General features: G+C 45.5%; 1 protein-coding gene across 1 annotated transcript in view; it reads right to left on the bottom strand.

Moving 5' to 3' along the window:
- Nucleotides 1-20,709, bottom strand: part of LOC124799069 (protein escargot-like) — a 54,124-nt gene extending 33,415 nt beyond the window's left edge. Inside the window, exons 1-4 of the mRNA XM_047262608.1 lie at nucleotides 20,439-20,709; nucleotides 11,290-11,396; nucleotides 10,444-11,133; nucleotides 6,274-6,585 (exon numbers count right to left, since the gene is read on the bottom strand). Of these exons, the coding sequence (XP_047118564.1) occupies nucleotides 6,274-6,585; nucleotides 10,444-11,133; nucleotides 11,290-11,396; nucleotides 20,439-20,574 (1,245 nt within the window). The 5' untranslated portion in view covers nucleotides 20,575-20,709. The remainder of the gene's footprint in view (nucleotides 1-6,273; nucleotides 6,586-10,443; nucleotides 11,134-11,289; nucleotides 11,397-20,438) is intronic.
- Nucleotides 20,710-23,217: the final 2,508 nt, after the last annotated feature.

Here is a 23,217-nt window from a genome sequence, read left to right as displayed (position 1 = left end):
TTACCTCCAATGTCGAATTCTCATGACACGTGAGGTACAAGATTGTGCTAGCAGAAGAGCACAGTCTTACTCGATATAATGATTTTCTAAATTTCTCTAGCAGGAGTTCTCGAAAACAATGTCACCTTTCTACCAAAGATTACCATTTAAGTCCCCCGCGAACCTACGTTACACTTTCATATGGGCTCTACAGACCTATAACTATCCTCGCAGCGCGCCTCTGAATTCGTTCGATATCTGATCGTACCAAACTGATAAAGCCTCCAAACTCTGCGGCAACACTAACACAATGCATTTCACAGACTTGTTCCAACAATTACATCTTCCGAACTACTGATTTTGCGTGCTCGCTCCGTTTCATAATGATTTTTACGTATCTAACGCTTTGAGTACCAGTGCTTTCTGCCTATTACTTTAAAGTACTGATGGCTTTAGCATTAATCACAGATGCTGTTGCGAGACAGAAACACTCTGGCACAATGATGTACTTGCATGAATGTAGTAAATAGTAGTAGTCACTTACAGAGCCCAAACCAATAGCCGGCACTGAGATATGCTACGTGGTTGTTGGAGATCGTTACATACGGTTTTTTTGTAGTTATATTACGGATATCATTCACAGTGAAAGTAAGTATATCTAAAGTTTTTGATGCGTAAATCTGAGTTTGTACTTCGCATTTTATGAGTGCTTTCAAAATGAAGACACTGGGAAAGTATGTAATTTAATTTATTAAATTTTAGGCCAAATTTTGCTTTTTATTTAGGCCTATAATTTGTTTTAGGCATTATAAGTTCATGTAAGCTTCAAGATGTGGGACTGTGTCTACGAAAAATGCGAATTTGCTTTACAATGTACAACACGAAATGATGGGAGTTTGTAAACTGTATGTTCTAGCGGTTCCAGTGCGAAATCACTCCTCAAAACAATTAACTGTTTACCTTTCTGCCAGTTTATTCTTGTATTTGTTGCTTACTGTTGTAGTAAAGGTTAATTTTCTGCAAAATTTTAAAATTATGTCTTTCAAAGTGAAACAACCTCCTTGAAGCCATTGGGGGTTCACTTTGTGCATTTTTCTTCTTGTATTCGTTGCTTACTTTCATGAAGAATTTTAAAATTTTGTTTTGATGTTGTTGTGATTCAGGTGGTAAGTGATGTGACGTGCTTCATTTATTCGTCACTAATCTTGTAATCGGCACTATTAGGTTCTTTTTCTTTGTTTTATGCATTTATCCACATGCAAAAATAGCTGCCATTCATTTAGAGTAAGTCTCTCTGCATTTGCTTACGCTCGTCTAACAAATATGTGAAGGGGTAAAGTTTATCGTAGCACTTTTTTTTAAATTTTGCGAGGAGGTAAGCTTGAGTGTCGTTGTGGAAAAATCATTACGAGAAAACATCAGCTGAGGAATTATATGAGTTATGGCTATGTGTGTGTGTGTGTGTGTGTGTGTGTGTGTGTGTGTGTGTGTGTGTGTGTGCATAAAGGAAAATATTGACAACTCCGATGAAATCCGAAATCTATAACGACGAAGACCCAGCCTCGTGAAATTTAATGACCTTCGGTAGAGAACCAGGACAATGACCTCCTAGGAGAGAGGCGTGCTTTCAGCTGCTACCTACGTGATTTATCCCGTGAGACAGTACTTACATCTCCCAGAAGCGCGGTGCTTTGCACTAATATTCACCAGGAAATGTGAATGCTAATGTGTTTACATGAGATATACAGATTAGGCTGAATCGGATACGATTTTGTTTGTTGTTGTTTCGAAACATTAATTTCGTTTAATACTGTTTTTGTTCGTCTAGTAGACTATTGTTCCACAATAGAACACTAGCTGTGGTAGAAGACTAATCCAATAGTGATTCAGTATCAGGTAAGTAAAATTAATTAAAATGTCTTCAGTATCTTCGCAGGTGAAGAACTATTTAAGAGAATAATAGGTAACGTTCTTGAATATTTTTAATTTTTCTCTAATTCTCACAAAATTACTTTCTGAATGTTTTAGTTGCAAATTCTGAATATGCAGCTCATTTATCATTTTGATCTCACACAAACATACAGGCTTAGGAACAGGATTTATATTCCAGGTAGTATGTAGAACTGAATAGTGTGTCTTCCCATGAAATTTTGTTTAGCTCTTCTCCGACAAGAATTTAATAACGTGTAGTTAGATGGAATTTACAACATAAAAAGCAGACCATATTAACTTTTACTAAGGCCAGTCCTAATTTCTCCTGTTATCATGTTTGGTATTTGTTGATTCCTGTGTTCTGTGGTTACGCAAATTGTTCAGTCCATCAAAGAAATGTTCTTGACATATACCAGCACCTATTGCGTTTTTGCTGCACTAGCATAAATCAAATTTTCTGGTGACTTCACACCATTAATGAGTGGTAGATTTAGGACACCTTTCATTTTCTTCTAAATGTGACTTCTTGCAACGTCCTTTTCATATGGCCCTCAAACTAATACTAGTGAGAAGATATAAGTTTGGGAGTAATTTTTTTTTTCCTATACCATTTTTGCAAAGAGTCCAGACATTTGACAAGAATGTAATGAGGAAACTGCTTAATGTTAAGAAGACTGGCGTTTCTTAAATTCCACATAATTATCACAATGTATGGTCATTATCACCGTTCTTATATATTGATTACATACTATAGAAATTGTAATTTTTACTACCTGGCATGAGAAATAAATGCATACATAACAATTTAAGTGTCCGCACAGAAAGGCCAGTTTAAATAAAAGATTTTGCAATTTGATCTTTCTTTCACTTTGTAACCAGTATTCCTTGTGATCATTAGAATATGATTTATTATGGCTTGATAATTTCGCATCTGTGTGTTTGATCTGTAAAATGCTAAATGCGGCTTTAAATACATAAAATCTTCTGCTTGATATATTATACCACGATACTTATCATTACTGGAAGGCTTTTCCCTGTGCTTTAGTTTTAGCAGTCCCTAGCCGTTACATCACACTGAAGCAAACCTCACGGCGAAGGCAGCCTACAGAAACTATGACCTTACTTTTCAAGACGAAAGAGAATGAAATGAGTCCACTAACATGAAACTGTGTTCATTCAGCGCTCACCGGCACACGATTAACGCATGCAGTTATTCTTTACAGTGTAGAGGAATCACTGCTAAGTCAGAAGATATAAATATTTCAAAATTGTCGAAAATGTGTTGCAGTTTACCAATACACAAAGTGACTAATTTAGCTTGTCTAAGATACTCCATGGTCGCGTTTGAGAGGAACCATTATTTTACTGCGCGCATGAAGCGAAAGCCGAGTGGGAAACGACCCGAAGAGGAGAGTGTTACTAAAGTGTGAAACACAGCGATGGAGCAATGGCGGGCGTTACATTACAGTTTTTATAGCAGCTCCGCGAAAATTAAAAACGTGACCGGTCCAACACGACGGCTGTTAATTGAACCAACGGAGGGATTAGCCAATGGTCTGCATTTAATTATTGCAATAAAAGTATACGGCTGTTCGGCGTGCTGGGACACCTGTCGGAGCGCTGAAGTCGCCCCCGGAGTATAAATCGAATGCAATTAGCGCACGCTGGCATCGTTGCATCTGGTACGTCTACGAGTCTGTCAGAGATGATGGCACTCCTTTCTAATGACCAAGTCTTTGTTCTTCTTGAGGGCTGGCTAAATCGGGGAAAGTGGAAAGAGGAACGGAAAATTGTATGGTACAAGTAAGTAAACGTTAATAAATGTTTAAAAACATATTTATTACAATCGTATAAAATATCTGTTTTATAATATAAATCTGTATGAATGATACAAAATAGATGCCAATGGCACTCCACAAAAAGGGCTATTCAACTTTTCATAACACTTTATAAAAGACACAGCTCTCCTTTTTTAATTACTACGAAAGTTCCTTTCGCCCTTCATGACTAGCTTTATAATGGCATGCTCCACCGCGAATAATGCGGCGGGCATAACCTCGTCAATAATAACATTACTTTTAAATACAAAAGACAGATTAAAACACCAAGAACGAGAAATGGCGTCAGAAAGGTATAATACAAAAGGACTATATACATAGGGACGTGCAAGTTGGCAGTTTTGTGCTAGTGAAGGAAGAGTACGAAGAAAAGATCACCAAAAATATATATATATGTATAAAAATTATAATTCCTTACAAAATAATGACTTACAACAATTGCAATGGCATCATCGTACGTGGAAAATAAAAGAACGCCGGACAGAATGGTTGTGCAATTAAAAGTAATAGATTTAGCGGAAAGAAGTTGCAGGCGTCATCAGTTAGGCCGCTTAATCGTTTGTACTCTGTCTCGGTCGACAAAAAAAAAAAAGCACCAATCCGTTTGTCAAAATAAGAAATAGAGAATTACAAAAGATCAGTCTTTTTGGAATAAGTTTACTTCCTTTTTTTTTTAGATTTTTTCGTTAGTAAACAAAGGGAGGATACTGCGCGAAAGCCAGCACGGGTGCGCACACGACAGGAAGAACGATTATTAGTGGCGCGTGGGCGGGGTGTGCTCTAGTCCGCAGCGGGCGTTTCGCTCTGCTGAGACAATGCGTCATCAGCAGCAACGTCTGGGAGTAACCCACGCGTCGCGCCTGGCTGGCTGGCAGTCTATCGGTGGGGCAGTAGGAATAGGCGAGGCAACAGGGCGTGCGGTACCAGTAGTGGTGACGAAGAGGGAGAAGAGCACGTGCACTGGCAGATCCCTCAGTCACGCGTTCGACGCTACACACAAGCCACGTGCAAACGACAGAGAAAGAGGAATAAAAAAATAAATACATCGTGGAATGTCGACTGTGGAAGAGATACAATAAGCTACTGTTTTTCTCCCGAAGACAAAGAGCTCGGTGGGCGGTGGGAAACTGTAGTTTATAAAAAAAATTGTCGATTATAAAATAGATCACCAAATCTCGGTGAAGGCAGTATAAGTATAAAAGTTCAGAGTTTCCTCTCTGATATGTATACTCTTAAAGGCACTTCGTACGTGATATAAGCTCCGGTGGAAGACCTTGGAGTTACAGAAATTGAGATTCCTGGAAACGATAAAATGGCGCCGCAACGCCAGATATGTATAACAAATGTAGGCCAGGCAAGGCAAGGCACCAGTTACGTAAATCGACACACTCGCCACGGAGTTTTCGTTAAAGGTCATCTTAATAATACGATCGTTTAGAACGAGTTATGCGCCTGGGCGGTCGGTTTTCTGTGGACAGAAAGTGACTGACTACCGCCGAGGCATCCGGACACGTTCTAAGCGCATACAGGCAGTTTTTCACATGTTTGCACAGTTTAAACGACATACGCTGTCAAGAAATGGGCATACATGGAGTGACAGGTGCATTTATCACGCTACATTAACCATCTTTATGTGGCAGAACGCCGGCGCTGCGGCTCAGAACACTGAAACACGGTCCGTAATTCAACCACTCTGCTCCCTGGAGCTCGTAAAGTAGATCACCATCGTCCACTTGCTTCGTGTGCGCCAAGTCCTTCAGAATTTAATAGGCAGGGAATGTTGCCGTGTAGGTGCATGGAGTTGGTGAAACTTTGGCTCTTTCTGGGACTCCAGCAACAAATTTTCCTCTGGCTGAAGCAGGTGTCCAGGATTGGTAAACAAATGGGAAATGGGCTCAACAAATGGGAAATGGGCTCAACAAATGGGAAATGGGCTCAACAAATGGGAAATGGGCTCAACAAATGGGAAATGGGCTCAACAAATGGGAAATGGGCTCAACAAATGGGAAATGGGCTCAACAAATGGGAAATGGGCTACAGCTGAACGAAATGCAGTGGAGTGATGAGCGCATCAGACAACAGTAATGGAAATCGGTGGTTTACACATTTTATCTTAATGTTTATCAGATAGACGATCTTCGCAGAATTTCAGGACTTGGCGACAAAGTTTTTAAGAGATGGGGGATGCAACATTTGTTGGTATCCATGTAACTAGTGGAGCATTGCCCTGTGATGATGGTTCTGATGGCTGGAGATGGTGTACCAGTTCTCCCACCTGTAACTGGTGCGGAAGCGGTCGGCCGTGGAGCGTCTGTTCACCTCGGGGCTCGCAAACCACTGGAGGCGAAACAGCGGACAGGAACACGCGCGTTCGCGTCCGACGAGTGCAGAGTGCGTCTGTCGGCTAGTGGTAGCCGGCGGCGACGGCTGTGGCGCTGTTGACGCGCTCGTCGAGGTGCATCGCGGGGGCGGGCGGGGGCGGAGACTGGCTCGCGGGCGACGTGGGGCCGGCGCCGCCGCCCACGCCGGGCCCGGCGCCGGGGCAGCCGCTGTCGGCGTGCTTGGACAGCAGCGACATGCGCGAGAACGTCTTGCCGCAGAGCGCGCACGAGTACTTCTTGACGTCGGAGTGCGTCTGCAGGTGCGCGCGCAGGTTGGAGCGGTCGGCGAAGGCGCGCGAGCAGTGCTGGCACGAGAAGGGCTTCTCGCCGGTGTGCGTGCGGATGTGGCCCTGCAGCAGCCACGGCCGCGAGAACGCCTTGCCGCACATGCTGCACTTGCACGGCAGCGTGTGCGTGCGGATGTGCATCTTGAGCGCGCCCAGCGACACGTACACCTGCGCACAACGGAAGACACCGCGTTAGGAACCACGAGCATTCGAGCAAATGTCTAACTACACACTCTAGCTTATTTATGCATCTTTCTAATCGTTCAGACTGTAAAAATGTCCATTCTAGAGCCATACTGTGACTGTTCCCTTATGGGATATGAATAATTGGGGAAAAGACAGACTGCTAATTACTGTAAAGAAGACACCTTCCCAGGCACAATTAAGAGGAACTAACACAAAAGTTTTCGGCCACTGCCTTCGTCAGTAAAAGAAACACCACTCATTCACACAAGCAAGCACATCTCATGCACACATGGCTGCCAACACCAGCAGCTCGGACCAGAACGCCATTCTTATGTGTAAGTATCTTAACAGGGCCTGCCTGCCTGCAACTTAACGTGTCGCCTTTACGGTAAAGACCAACCTGTATTTTCCTACATTGCTGATATTCCAGCCTAGAGTTTCCATTGATTTTTCTCTTAAAGGAGAATGATGTGTATTCTTTTACTAATTCTCTTCTACTCAGCTACCTTCATCTTCAAGTGAAGAAGAATTACAGGAGCTGCTGGATGGAATGAACAGTGAAGAAGCATTGATGGAAATAAAAGCAAGGTTCAAGAATGGGGTTAAAATTCAGGGTGAAAGGATAACAACGTTCCAATTCGCTGACGGCATTGCAATCCTCGGTGAAAGTAAGAAGAATTACAGGAGCTGTTGGATGGAATGAACAGCCTAATGAGTACAGGATATGGATTGAGAGTAAATCGAAGATAAACGAAACTAATGAGAAGTAGTAGATATGAGAACAGCGAGAAGCGTAACACCGAAATTGGGCATCACTAGGTAGGCGAAGTAAAGGAATTCTCCTGTCTAGGCAGCAAAATAACCCATGACGCACGGGGCAAGGAGGACATAAAAAGCAGACTAGCACTGGCGAAAAGGGCATTCCTGGCCAAGTGTACTAGAATCAAACATAGGCCTTAATTTGAGGAAGACATTTATGAGAATATATGTTTAGATCAGGGCACTGTATGGTAGTGAAACAGGGACTATGGGAGACCTGGAACAGAAGAAAAAGGGCATTCCTGGCCAAGAGAAGTCTACTAGTATCACATATAGGCCTTAATTTGAGGAAGAAATTTCTGATAATAGATGTTCAGAGCACGACACTGTATGGTAGTGAAACATGGAATATGGGAAACCTAGGACAGAAGAGAAACGAGTCATTTGAGACGTCGTGCTACAGAAGAAATTAGAAAATCAGGTGGACTGATAACGTCAGGAATGAGGAGATCTCCCGAAGAATAGCGTGTTACACTTCACGTTTCAAAACGTACAATTCAATTACAACACTGTGCGACATGATTATTGTGTAGAGTAAGACATTACATCTGCAACGTAAGAGGCGAACTGATTTTGTATTGCGTCTGGATCTCGCGGCATATGCATGTTCAAATGGCTCTGAGCACTATGGGACTCAACTGCTGTGGTCATAAGTCCCCTAGAACTAAGAACTACTAGGGAAGGGATATATGAAAAACACTGGCAAGAAGAAAGGTCATGATAGGGCATGTGTTAAAGGCATCAGGGAATAACTGCCATGGAACTGTAAAGAGTCGTAGAGAGTAAAAACTGTAGAGGAAGACAGAGACATCCAGCAATTAACTGATGACGTAGGTTGCAATTGCTGCTCTGAGATGGAAAAGTTGGCACAGGTTAAGAATTCGTGGCGGTCCGCATGAAGCGAATCGTAAGACTGATGACAAAAGAAAGTGGAGTGTGACACAGTGTTGGCTATCAACAGCCGTATACAGTTAAGAATGAACTCGCAAATTGCGATTATGGTTCTGCATCAGCTGTGGAATATTTTTAAAAAAATTTTTGTGACTGATCGAAATTTGTTGACACCTTGCTGACATTTCATTTATGCGACACGACGAGTGTAAGTAACTCATCACGCTGTCCTATCAATACCTGCACCATTTTCCATAGGAGTCCATCGTATGTGGGGCGGAATAAAAAATGCCATCATCAGCAACTGCTTTTATTCCGGTATCATTGTTAATGATGGTTCTCCAGTAAAACTTGGTTCGTCACACACACCCCTTATTATGCCCTATTACCACTGTGTAAACAATAGCTATCTGCCATCGAAACAAAATTATATTTCATAGAATGTTCGAGGAAAAAAGCCATTTACGGCGGAGAAGAAAAGACGTCCCTCGAGCTCACTTACAGCGACGATATAGCCTATTCGTGCTCCCATGTTTGTGCCTTAACTTCTATCTCTTGAAACATGTTGCATAAACAAAATTTAAGCAAGGTGACATCTACTTTGACTGGCAACGGTTATTAAAAAATGCGCTGCTCACTTAATTATAGCACATCGACAGCAACTTGGGACTGGTACTTGGGACGCGTGTGTAATCCAACTGGTTCCTCTGTAGCACATCTGTCTCAGCAGGAACGGTGAATATTGAGAGATATAATAGGAACGATCATTCGAAGCAAAAACGTATAGCGAACATGGGTTCTGCAGTGAGAACTTGTTCAGTAGAAGAGACGTGTTTCAAAGCAGCGAAGATGAATAATTGGTCATAGCTGTTAAGTTATGCATTTTAGAGCTCCTGTTTACTGGCCTTTTTTTTTGTCGTTTTGGTCCGTACTGCCGTCTCTCAAAATATGGAGAGCAAACGGCTTGCAGTTGGACAGATCTGTTTAGCACTATCGAAGTGCTCATAGTTCTTCAGGCATGCATTTCATTACTGGACTTTTTTCTTGCTTCGAATGATAGTTCCTGAGACATCGATGAATGTTGACCATAGTCAGGTCACAATCAGCAAGCTACGCTGCCTCAATGCGCAAGTAAGTTGGCCGTTTCTTCTTGACAAAGCAACCCCAGGAATACGAAGATCTTATCTGACAACGTAGATACCGAGAAGGTTCCGGATCAGTGACTCACGATATTAATGAATGCAGACAGACATTAAAACAGTACGAACATTTTTTTCAGGCAACAGTTAACATAATGTAAATAATTGGAAAATGCATGACGCAATTGTCTTGTAACGCTTAAGTATTACTACCATTTTCAGTCATTGACATCCTCACTGTAGAAAAATTACAATCACATGTAATAAACGAAGATTTGATCATAGTCAAAAAGTGTAAAATAGTGAACCTAAGTTCCCACTACTACAGCAGCACAACTCCATCAATAACAAGCAAGGGTGCACTGCATGCCGATTATCAAGTCAAGTTGCTTTAGCAGTAGAAAGTTGTGCTATTATTTTAGAAATTTTGACTTTGTTCAACTTATTCTTCGTGTATTAAGACAAGTATCACGTGTGATCCAGGACAGAAAGAAGGTCAGCATTGGTCGTAATGCCATCTGTCTTCTTTGTGGCAATGCACATCTTGAGTTCAACAGAAAGGGCAGCTATCGTCAGTACTTTAAACTTAGTCATGTAAACTGGACGTAATTATAGTGACACATTCCATTTAACTCAGGCATGTATGAGTTAGATCGGAATGTGTCGTTAATTATATTCAGTATACACGACTACGTATAATGCGCTGATGAAGCTGCACTGTCGGATGAAATCTAGATCTGCAATGCAATAAAGAAGACAGATGACATTAAGACCGATACTGACCTTTCTGTCCTGGATTACATCACGGCCGTGAGGTACAATAGTTTCCATTGATCAAATATGGTAGGCCATGTGGTGTTGTGACTGTAATGTTTTAACGTGAGGATGGCCAATAACCGAAAGCGGTCGTAATTAATATTACAAGGCAGCATTGTATCACAACATTTTTGCAGGCGACTAAAACAGTGGATAGGATGGGAAAGAAACTGACCTTTTCGCAGAACTTGCAGCTGAAGGACTTCTTGACAGCCTGCGCGCCGGAGGCGGCGCTGCAGTGGAACTGGCGGTGCTTGGCGAGCCCAGAGTAGGTGGAGTAGGCCTTGCCGCAGTCGGGGCACTCGTAGCGGCCGCCGACGCCCGCCGCCTCCTTGGGGGCGCGGCTCTTCTTGCTGCCGCTGCCCGCCCCCGAGCTGCCGCCCCCGCTGGAGCTGCTGGCGCTGCTCACGCTGCCCGGCGAGCTGAGGTCCTCGGGCGACGGCGGCTGCTGGAAACTGCTGGAGGACGAGGTGGGCGACAGGCCGGCGGGGCCCGCGTACGGCAGGAACAGCTTGGGAGGCGGCGCCACCACCGCCACCGGCGAAAACACGTGCGGCGCGGGGCCTGGGGGCGGCGCCGGGGGCGACACGGGCGCGAACGGCAGCGGGGCGTACGGCTGCGAGTGGTGGTGCTGGGCGTGGTGGTGCGAGTGGTGGTGGTGATGGTGGTGCGCCGCGGGGTGGAAGAGCGCGTGGTCGGCGGGGTGCGGCGGGTACCAGCCCACGTAGGGCGGTGGCGCCTGCTGGTAGTGGTGCCACGGCTGCAGGTAGTCGGCGTGAGACGGCGTCGCCGCGGTGTTGAGGCTCAGCGGCTCCAGGGGGCCGCCCTTGCTCGCCAGGAAATGGTGGCCGGCCACCGGCGTCGGCTGGTGCACGGCGGAGCTGCACGGCGGCGTCGGCGGCGGCGTCGACGCCTTGGAGGCGGCCGCGGCGGCGGCGGAGGCGGCCGAGATGAGCGCCACGGCGGCGGGCGGCGTCAGCGGCTTGGGGCAGTGCACCGTGTGCGTGGGCGGCGGGGGCGGCGGCTGGGGCTGCGGCTGGGGCGGACCCGTCGAAGACGCAGCCGCGGAGCTGACGCTCAGGTCCTGTGGCTTCGTGCTGAGGTTCTCGGGCTCCGAGTTGTCCTCATCTGCGAAACGGAAACAAACACGTATTGTAATACACAAACATAGACGGCCCGAAGTGGTCACTTCAAAAATGTCTAGCCGAGTCGGCTCTTGACCTCATAGTTGCAGTGGGCCGAGCACGGCAACTTCGAGCGCCTACTGCACCCTACCACGTTGCGCAATTTTGTAAACGTCACTGTAGCAACGCCTCAGTGTTGCCGGAGCGCTAGCGACAGCTATTATTGCTTTCACCTGCAGCCGTTTGCCCTTCGTCGATGAGAGCTGGCAACAACTTAGGTCGACTCGACTGCAGTTAGTCCATAGTGTAGGGAGTTATATAAATTTGATCGAGCGGTGACATCCCTTATACTTTCTAAACTGTAAAGCCAAACAATCGACATACAAGCGTTCCTGTAAAAACAAAACACTTCGGTGGTATCAGATCTTAAACATTTTCCTTTCGAAAACGAATTCCTCAATAAAATTCAGTGATATAAGCTTCGTGAAAGTTTCTTCACATTTTTACAACTTTTGAAGTTGGGAGATTTCATCCTTGCAACTGATTAGAAACGAGTAATTCTGTGACGACGAACGTATACAGGGTGTTCCAGAAATGTTGCGACAAATTTCGAGGAGCTGTAGAGGGCGCCTTGAGGATAAGAATCAGTGTCTGGATCCGTCATCCAAAGGCGCTAAGTAGCTCCGAAATTACAGGCATCGGCACTGCCGCTAGGCCACCGCTTCGGCAGCAAATGTGACTTCCTACAATGACGGGCCGGAGGCGGTACGTCTCGCAATGCTGTTAGTTATTCAGTGGCCGCGACTGATGGCCACGATCGCCAATGGAGAAGATGAAGCTAGCTGCTGCGTGGGCAGGCCTCTTCTCCTGCGAATGCAATGCTCTGTTGGCTTGGTGGAAGGCGGCTTCGGACATGTGTTTCCATCTGCAGTCTATTTTTCTCCTGTTTTTCCAAAAACACTGGACACTTTAGAGGATTTCAGGATAGAAACAAACTGGAAGTAGAAACCCATGTCTGAAACCGACATCCATCGAGGCAACAGAGCATCGCCTTCATAGGAGGCAAAGCCTTGGTACGCAGCAATTAGGTCCATCTTCTCTACTGACGATCGTGGCTATCGGTCGCGACCACTGAATAACAAACGACATTGCGAGACGTTCCGTGTACAATGCGTCAGCGCACAAAGTCATGTTTGCTGCCGAAGGGATGACATGGTAGGTGCCGACGACTGTAACTTTTGTCATTCCATGAAGTTTTGCCTCCTCGACTTGTTCCTCTAGGCACCCCAACAATCTGCCGCAACACTTCTGGGGCACGCTGCATACTTATGCCCAACATCGAGTTCAATGCAGATAGAATATTAGCTCCGTTGGACAGGACAGATAAGCGAAAGCACAAAAAGTATAAAATACAATGCGGGAAAATGTGTTAGGGAACGGACAATACGCACAATTCATAATCTTGTACTCTCTCACATTGACACTTAAAAACCTTCACGGCAGCCCCAAGGAACTAAACATCGCGCTGGAAGGTTTCTGTCGCCTAAAATGAATAACTCCTGACTGAAATACTCTGTATTCCCTGCAAAGAACTGCTGATTTGACCTTGTGAAGCAGAAAATGAATTTGAAAGGAGGACTTTAGCCAAGTCTTTATCGTCTATTGGAACGGCACAAGTGAAGATAAGCAGGACTACCTGAGGTACTAATTCAACAGACCTAGAGGTGCTTGCGTTCATGTCTTCGCCTGGGCTTATAAAACAGGGATTTCACGAACCTCGTCTCAAACACTCGTCCCAATGCCAGCGCACTTCCATCGAAAAAGGAAAAACCTCTGCCCTGCTGCACTATATTTGAACACAGATTGTGGTCTGATTCTCATGTTTTCGAAATCGAACCGAAGTAGAAACCACGAAACTTAAAACTGTACGCCTGCCTGCCTTTCGCAATAGATTCTGCACGTAGTTACGGAGCACAAGATGGTCTTTCCTTCTAGAATAACAATTTTTTTGTTGAAAAGAGAGGCACTTAGACTACGCTTTCATCTGTCGTCTGTGAACTCCCCAGTATAACAATAAGGCGTCTTCAGACTTACACAACTGCAGTTGTTCAACTCTTTGTCTGTGGAATGTATTAAAATTAAGTACCACTTCTCAGTCAAACACCACCCCCCCACTGCTTGAGTGGTGACGCAACGGAACCCAAGCCCTGGGTCGGAAGCGCGAGCAGGTACAAAGGCACTTAGCGAAACGGCCGGTGAAAGCCGCCGGATTTTTTCCCCCTTTTACTCCGCCGCTGACACGCGGGACGGCCGGGCGTAATGTAGTCGTTTGCGCAAACGCAATCAGGCGGTGATCTCGGCCGACTACTCCAAATATGATTTGCCGCCGAGGCGCTGGCTCGGAAAAGAGAAAACCCCTGTTTGCCTCTTGACGCCTCGTAGACTACGCCGCAGATGGGGCGCCGGGCGCGGGCGGAAACTTTCCAGAGAACAAGTTCCCGCCGGGAGACACTACAATATGTTCAGCTTCTCGAGGCGCCGTCACTGGCTACTGCGACGCGGAAACCGTGTGGAAAGGCGTGAAAGAGTTTTGACTCCTCCGGTATTGTGAAAGAGAAACAGCTGGCGCCATTTAAAGCTTTCATCGCGTGTGTGCTGACCGGCTACAACGATGTCTGCGGAAAGGTCACACCGGATCAGCTTTCGACCAGACAATGACACTTAATCAGCGTAATCATTAGGTCGATATGACCAGGAAGACTTCTTAAATACAGACACTGAATATCAGACAAGATATTGAACATGCTGCACAGTGCACCTCTTTCAACACAGGACCTATTGCAAACGTTTTCAAAAAATTGTTAACTGCTTCACTGTAACAGTGAAGCTTCTATTTTCGCGTCGAGCTATTTATGATCCGTTGTCGACCAAAAATCGCACGTCGCTCTATGTAGAGTTGATAAACCAGTATTTCGTTAGTAGACAAAAGTCACACACTTTCGTGCATTACACCGCAGAAGATGGCGAATGAAAATTAAAGCTTTTTTTACTTTATTTTTTTTTTTTAATTTCCGCCATTTGACTGTCAATCGTTCATTTATTTTACACAGTCATGACTTCGGCTTTGTAGTCATTCTGAAACGCATGTTGAAACGTGTCTCCGGCATGTCAGACGCGTTTTAACCTTTCAACATGCACTTGATACTTACTATAAAGCCGAAATCATGACTGTGTAACATAAACGATCAACTGACAATCAAATGGTGGTAATTTATTTCAAAAAACCCTATATGACTGTGGTCCTCAACGAAGGAAAGATCACGAAAATTAAATTCTTGACCACTTATTTATGAATGCTGAGTACAATCACGGAATCTATTCTCCATACACCCACTTATTCTTGAACACTGTCTACTGTTGCCAACAAAGAGTTATACTTCAGGCCACGCGTTTCAGTTCAGTGATAAAATTACACATAGGTTGGAAGAAACTGCCACGCAGGCAATAACATTTCGACCCACAGACGTCCCGAACTCCTTAGAACTATGCCGTAGACATATTGTTTTTTCTTTTTACTATGAAAGGTCGTGAATAGTTACGTTATTTCACGAACAAGAAACGGAATGTAGTGATACACGGGCATACACTTTACACAGCCTTCAAGGCGTTTTAGTCAGGACAGCTGATGTTAAATACACGGAACTGTGCAAATGGAGGAAGCCTGATGTGTGAAGCTCGTATAATTGTGTGCTCCGACTTTTGGGAACAACTGAAAAGTCATTGTTTTGAGTTATCAATATCCGTGAGGCAATTAACAATAGAAAGTTTCTCAACAGCTTTCTCCTAAATAGTATGAGATTTTACGCTGTGTTAGATTATTAACCATGCTTTTGCCACCGTAGAAATAACAGTCCAGTGCGACAAGTCGGCGATGGTGCGAACAGTGTTAGAGGAGATAACGCTTGTGAGTCGAGAGAGATTAGAACAGCGTCCGTTTAAAATGTTCAGCCGTTCAGGTTGGCAACAGAGCAAACATACCGTAATTGTTTGCACGACCGTACTATTGTTATCCCTTAGCAGCATCACTGATCTCGCGAAACTACCCTGAATTAATGAGTGCGCGTTGTATTTCTTTTCATCTTCACGACAGTCAGTTTTGCTCCGATAATTGTTAGTAGCAGCGCACATTGCCATAGTACTGACACACGAAAGAAATATATGTGTTTCACAATCATAGAGGTTATATTGTTCTCGCAAATGTTGCGCTGCCAACATGTCCGCATGGAACAAACGTAAACCATCAAAGTGGCAGAGCGTAATCGGAGGAGTGACATTATTGCAGAATTTAAAAATAAAAGCATTTCACGCGCAGCGATGACTCATTTTTGAGCTTAACCGTGCAGCGTCAGGTAACATCACAAACGTACAAATCAATAACTCCAATACACATTCCTGTTACAGTTGTTTCGAGGCAAAAAGTGTCATAGCTGGCAAAGAAAACAGCAACGCTTATGCCGTGTCATGGTGAAATCCGAATGTACGAAAAGCGAAACAGAATGAAACTTCGATAAATAAAAAAATGTGAGTCAAGAATACGAAAATCAGTTCTGTGAAAGATAGGAAAAACTGAAAGGCAACAACACACTTCTAGAGGCTAAGCACTAATCGGCTAAAAAGGCAAAGCTGGAAATGCTCAGTCCAGACAGCATATCGCACACAGTCAAGAATAGCGAAACAGCATCTTTAATTTATGTCACTGAAAAATACGTGTAAAGTGCTTGAACGAAAAATGTGATGGAATTCACTGCCAACAAGACTTCCCTGAAATGTAAAGAAATCTTATAAGTTTTATAGAATTAACTCTTTGCGTCAAGTTTCCCGAAGGAATGCATTTATGAGTTAAGTCTACGTCTCTGTTCTTACCGGGGTGCGATATGTACTTCAGAATCTAGTACGGTTGTTGAAAACGACTGAAATTTTTTCCCCGCGTCGTAGAAACTACAGCGCACTTAAGTGAAGGAGGAAATGACGCGATCTGTAAACTACGTTAGATGGTCTCAACGCTCAATATAATGAAACAACGTAACGAAAGAAATGAGCAGCGAAATAGTGTAGGTTGGTTCAAATGGCTCTGAGCACTATGGGACTTTTGAGGTCATCAGTCCCCTAGAACTTAGAACTACTTAAACGTAACTAACCTAAGGACATCACACATCCATGCCCGAGGCAGGATTCGAACCTGCGACCGTAGCGGTCGCGCGGAATATTGTACGAAATTAAGAAATACGCGAAAAGGCAAAGGAATTGCTACGAGTTAATGCGAAACAGTTCCGATTTTTGTTATAGAATAGCTAACTCAAGGTTTCAAATATTTTTAAAAGTAACTTGCCCTTTACCACATTACTCAAAATATTATCGTTGAACTACTCCCAGTAACTGGGCCTTTTTTTCATAAGGTCCTCGCGAGATAACTGAGGGCCCCCGTCGGTTATACCGACGAATCTCAACTCCCCAGAAAGATGGAGCCTCCACCGTAATTGTTGGCTGATAGGGAAAGGAGTGGGAGCCATCGAGTTGGGGGACTTATCCCTCGACGCACGGGGGCGGTATGCGACTCGTACAGAGCCGACGGGCGGAGAAGTGTTGCTAAGGCCGTAATGACGCCCGGCGACTGGGGTCAGGCGCCGGCGACGTGTGCGGTCTCTGGGGGCGTCGATCGCGTCCCGGGCGCGGCGTTTTCACGCATCTTAGCGCGCCGACGCCGACGGGCCGCGGAGAGGTCAGTTGGCCACGTGCGCCCGCCAGCCTGCCTATTACGACCACCGAAGTTAATGTCTTCTTCAGAGCCCAACACGAAATTACACGGCGCACGCGCAATCTCCGGCGCAGCCAGCAACCCGATTGATTGTCCGGAAAGCGAAATTATCTCCACGCTCGCTTCTCTTAACTGTCGTACGAACGAATACTCTAAAGGATGATGGCTTAATGCATGCCTTACCCACAGCGAGCAGTTTAGCTTACTGCTTAATTGAGACCCTCGCCGCCTGCCACAAATAGAGTAGAACGCCCTGTGGACTTGCACTGTACGTTCGAACACAGTAAGTGCAGTACTTATTAAAAACGCCCTCTCCCGGAGTTTGTGTATCGAAGCTAAACTGCTTCAAAGGCTTAGGTCCAATTACTGTTGCAAGCATGAGATACAATTTTACCTCGATTGTTCGTGGAAAACATCCATTCATAGAAAGAATAGGAAAAAGCTACTGAGTTTAATTTCCACAGAGCAATGTAGCGTTCCAATTAGACACACGCACTCCTTATATGTTACTGAATTACAGGAGTCGAATGTTAAATTGTTCGAACTATGTCCTCACCAAGCAATTCCACAACTGCTGTAGTATTCCCTCTGTGGACGACACTATTCATGTCTCACTTAGCCCTGAACTTTCTGTCGACGTTACATTAGTAATAAAGAAAAAGCAAAATTGTACTAGAAATTTTACAATTGACGGCATGAATGTCGTGATTAAGGCTATATAATAACAAGCCAACTACCGTATTCCCGATACCACATTATCTTAGGTCAGAAAAGAACGCGCTGCAGGAACCAAACTTTTACAGCCAACGAACAGAGCAGGAATATCATGTTATTTGCAAAAAGTACAAAGACGACAGATCACGAAACCTTGACAGTTTAATATCCAAATGTCAACAGAAAAATCCGCTGTCATCTAACATCTCGAGAGTAGAGATGCCAAATGGCACTTTGAACGCCATCTGAAGCTTACAGAAATGGCAAGGCAGGCAGGATTAAAGAACGGGCTACTTTATGCTACTGATAAAAACATTCGATACGATTTTGCAGTGCTGTATTGTTCAGAAGTACGACGCAAGGCATGCATGCCCGAAGGAACAAGTACTGCGGTGACTAAAGCCAAAAATGGTTCAAATGGCTCTGAGCACTATGGGACTTAACATCTGAGGTCATGAGTCCCCTAGAACTTAGAACTACTTAAACCTAACTAACCTAAGGACAGCACACATATCCATGCCCGAGGCAGGATTCGAACCTGCGACCGTAGCGGTCGCGCGGTTCCAGACGGAAGCGCCTTTAACCGCGTGGCCACACTGGCCGGCTGACTAAAGCCGATAAGACAGACGTTATATGTATTCGCCGTTGATGGACACCATCAGCTGAAAACTGCTACGACGAGTTCCGGCCTGGCACACATTTTCATTGCCGTCATTCCTTTATACATATAATGGTTGTCCATATTTGCAACGGCGAATACACTTAACGTGTAAAAGAAATGTTTTCCGCGATTTGTCACGAGAAGCACTGCGTGATCGAAAATAAGGTAGCGGGTAGGCCTACGTACGCTTTATATTCTTAAGATACACCACAACTGATCGTCTGGGCTATGTCCTTAGTAAACTATAGCGACAGGGAAAGAAATGAATGAAATAAACATAGAGTAAATCTGGTAACGGGGAAACAGCTGTTAATACTGTCAGAAGCATACCGTAGCAACATCCAGGAATGAGAGGACTTGGACAGTTACATCGTAGTAAGAGCTCAGCGATTCAACAATGATACATCTCTGCGGCTCCAAGGCCAAAGAACTTTCGTGTATCAGAATCGCAGAAGGCTTTGAGGAAAACATGTCCGGCAGCTCCCGACCTAGGCCAACAGTCACTTGTTGCGATCATCAGCACGCTACGCTAGAACACGTAACGAAGTGAGTGGCGAAATGCAAAAAGTTACAAATCTGAAACCTATTAGACACGGAAAGGGGCCACGCGAAAGAGAACACTAATGCTGCAAAAGATATTGACGGCAGAACACAGCTGAGGGCAAGAATTACGTGCAGCGGTCGTGTGCGAACTAATCCGGAGTTGCACGCTGCGAGCGCGGATGGTCTGGCGAGGCTATTTTTACGCCGTATCCGGGAGCAGAGCAGTGATCGAGGTCACGACAACAATTCCGCCGCCGGCCGCTGCTGGCAACAGTAGCCGCCCGCGCCAGGCTGCAGGTGCCGCAGCCGCGGCGTGATTCAACGGTGAAAGTGCGCACGCGTGCGGCGTCGGCCGCTGCACATCTGTGCCCATATGCGACGCCCCTCACAGGCCGCTAATCGCGAGCTCACGAGAGTCCACACCACCCGCGCGGCGAGAATACGTCAATTGAACTTTGCCGATTTCAGCGTAGCTGCCAACGCAGTCTCAATATGGATTATCGTGACTGAGCTCGAGCACCAGATGTTCCACGCGCAGCAAACGAGAACGGGAGAGGGAAGTGTAAGTAGATACGAATTATCAACGACAATCAAGACTGTACTTCCTAAAAAATGAACTGTGAACTCTTGAGAGTGCTGTGGTACAGGATCAGGAATTATTTGCGGATGTTAATCCTTTTGATAACTGTGCCAAAGTGCCAGGAGATGATGCCGTAAAAAGCTTCGAAATCAACTAGAAGTAAGGTAAGCAACAAACGCGGCCGAGTGTAAAATTTGTAGGTGAACGACTTTTCTGCTTCATAACGTAATCGTTCTCAGCTGAAGTCTCCAGGCGAACAAGAAGCAGACGATATGATATCGCGAAAAGCGAGCAATAAGAAATAATACGAGCTACGGTCAGTAATGTGAGATATAACTTTTATAATACACTGTTGTCTATGAAGTAACCTAATAGGCCAAAATTTACGGGAATTTCAAATTGTATATGTAGAGAACTTCATAATTTTCACTAGGGAAGACAGCACTGTGCTCTTACTTGTAGAAACAGGGATCGATAGATCAAATAATTACTATTTTTTTGCTGTTTTGACGCTCATAGAAATTCTACTGTCACTTAGCCCGGACAGAGAAATTATACGACGTTACTGTGCGCGTTTGCTCGTAATACACCCACAGTAGTAAGAGGCTGTCGCAAATACGTCATGCGACACAGTCCACAGTGGAGAAGTAAAGCGAGATGACGCAGAAGCGAATATAGGCAAGACAAGAGAGATCCGATGAGAAGAGCAACTGCGCCAGCGAAGGCAACGCACCTTTTTCCTCCTTGATCATGAAGTCGTGCACGGGCCTCTTCTTCAGCGGGCAGTGGCTGTAGTTCTTCTTCTTGATGAGGAAGGACCGCGGCATCGTGGCACACGATACGGAGCGGTCCAGCCGGGTCACGTCCATAAGCACCAGGGCGCACTGCACACGTAAATCACACTCGCCGCTGTCACGTACTATGCTGCGTAACACACTCGCGCGCGCGGTCGGTGGGATACTGACAAGAACTGGTGTCTCCCTCCTCAACACGTCCTACCGACTCGCCGGTCGCTCCTCGAATGACTAAAGCTCCGCGAGGCGCTCAGTCCAAATACTCCGGCCGCTAGCTGCCAGCACGTGCAGGGTTGCGGCAGCCAACAGGCGTGCGTGACGTCACGGCCGGCCGGCCAACGACTGCCCGTCGCGCGCGCAGCGGCCAATCGCCGGCGCCGGGGGCGTGGCCCGCAGGTGGTCCTCCGGGCGGCGCGTGGGGGTACCGGAAACGGCTGACGGCGCGCGTGTCGGCTCGGCCTGCGTGCTATATGGTGCAACGGTCGGCAGCTGGCCCCCACAGCAGCCCGGCTGGGGCGGGGGGGGGGGGGGGGGGGGACGGCGGACCGCAAGGGGCCTTAGGGAGGAGAAGTGGCCGCCCCGACAACACATCCCGTTACCTGCATTAATGGACTGTGAATTTTCGGACCGCGGACCATAATCTTGTGATCGTGACCGCTGTTAATAACTTCGTTGACCATTTTACTGCCTTTTTCAGAAGTCGGACACACTCTGCTGTTGTAGCGCTATGTTTTTTTACCTCGTAAACAGTGATTGGGTGTTAACGGGCGTTTTTACTGTCAGCTCGCCGGAAGTTCCGCTTGCCTCCTGATCTACCGCGCCGACGTCTTTTTCGGAGAAACAAACGTTACCGCACGTGTTATGTCAGCGCTAAGTGTTTTACAAGATAACTTCCTTCTAGACTTATCTTTCTGAAATACATAGTTGCTAGTCGTCATGTAACGACACACGCTCCGTACTGATTTTAATACTTCAGGTAATTACCTTCCTGAGCAGCCAGCACAGATATCAGCATTCTCATGCTGTACAATTATAGTTTCTCTGAGATCACCTTCCCCGTAGTGTAATAAGTGGTGTTGTTTCAAAAAGATTCTTAAGATTTCACAGACTATGTCTTTTACACGAGTGAAAATAGAGACTTGTAAACTTTAAGTCACTCATACGATACCATTTTTTTTATTATTTTCAGAACAATCATCGGTTTTTACAATGCTAAATCTTCTATGTGCACGCACATAGAACGTTGAGATATTTTTAACAACTGCGTACAGAATCAGAATTTTTATTCGCCTTTCACAAATGTGCAATGTGCTCTCCATCGCAGGCATTTCAAGCATCCACGCCGTAGTCGACTTAGTACCATACGTTTGCGTGCACGTCTGCTCAAATAGTTCAAATGGCTCTAAGCCCTATGGATCTTAACATCTGAGGACATCAGTCCCCTCGACTTAGAACTACTTAAACCTAACTAACCTAAGGATATCACACCATCCATGCCCGAGGCAGGATTCGAACCTGCGACCGTAGCAGCAGGGCTGCACGTCTCCATTCAGTGCCGTTGCTACGCAGCGTCGTAGTTCACCCAGAGTTGTTGGAAACGCAGGCATGTTGACTAAGTGTTTCAAATCCCAACCTCCTCCTTCCCCGAAAAAGGAAAAAGACATGCATATGCCGCGAGATCCTGACGCAATGCAAAATCAGTTCGCCTCTTACGTTGCAGATGTAATGTCTTACTCTACACAATAATCATGTCACACAGTGTTGTAATTGAATTGTACGTTTTGAAACGTGGAGTGTAACACGCTATTGTTGCTACGTTATCGCATCAGGAAGCGACGAACGTCGGGTAACGAATGACCGTGCGAGCGCGGAGCTCCGCGAGGGAGACATCTACCTACAAAACATAAACTGGTAACTTACAACTGGCTCCGAGGTAAGCTTTTAGTTTCGACACCGAAGTCAAAATTCACACGAATAATGCAGAAAAATAGTGTTGTGAAATACGATGACCTTTTTACAAAATACCCTCTACAGCAGCATTCCGATCGCAAGCATATGCGAACACAAGGGCTGATATGCCTCCCATTATCAGCCCTTAACCATTACTAAAAGTGAACGTCACAGTAAATTCCGAAACTGATTAGGTTAAGCGCACATAAGAACTGATTCCTTATTCTGCGGCCGGCCGGAGTGACCGTGCGGTTCTGGGCGCTACAGTCTGGAACCGAGCGACCGCTACGGTCGCAGGTTCCAATCCTGCCTCGGGCATGGATGTATGTGATGTCCTTAGGTTAGTTAGGTTTAATTACGTCTAAGTTCTAGGCGACTGATGACCTCAGAAGTTAAGTCGCATAGTGCTCAGAGCCATTTTTGAACCTTATTCTGCAACTTGTGTTTTGTGTTCAAGTGCTACCAAAGAAGTCTCTTTCCTTGAGATGGGTAGTGTACGTGTTTCTTTGGTTTACAGTACAGATGATTGCCATTATTGTTTGAGAACTTTGACGAGCACATGAGGTGTAATGCTTAGCGTCATCGACCTGCGAGATAGGAAGCCAAGCTAGATCTGCGTTGAACAATGGTGACGTATTAACGACCGTTTGCCTGGACTGCCTGAAACTGGTTTTTAGACATTTTTCCATACTTTGCTATGCTAATACCGATTACCACCTCTGACTCAGAAACTCGGTACACAAACAAATAAGAAAACTCTCTTTCGTT

This window comes from Schistocerca piceifrons, chromosome 5 (assembly GCF_021461385.2).
Source record: "Schistocerca piceifrons isolate TAMUIC-IGC-003096 chromosome 5, iqSchPice1.1, whole genome shotgun sequence".
Lineage (NCBI taxonomy): Eukaryota > Metazoa > Arthropoda > Insecta > Orthoptera > Acrididae > Schistocerca > Schistocerca piceifrons.
Note: the sequence above shows the minus strand (reverse complement) of the source record. Positions and strands in the feature narration are given on the sequence as shown.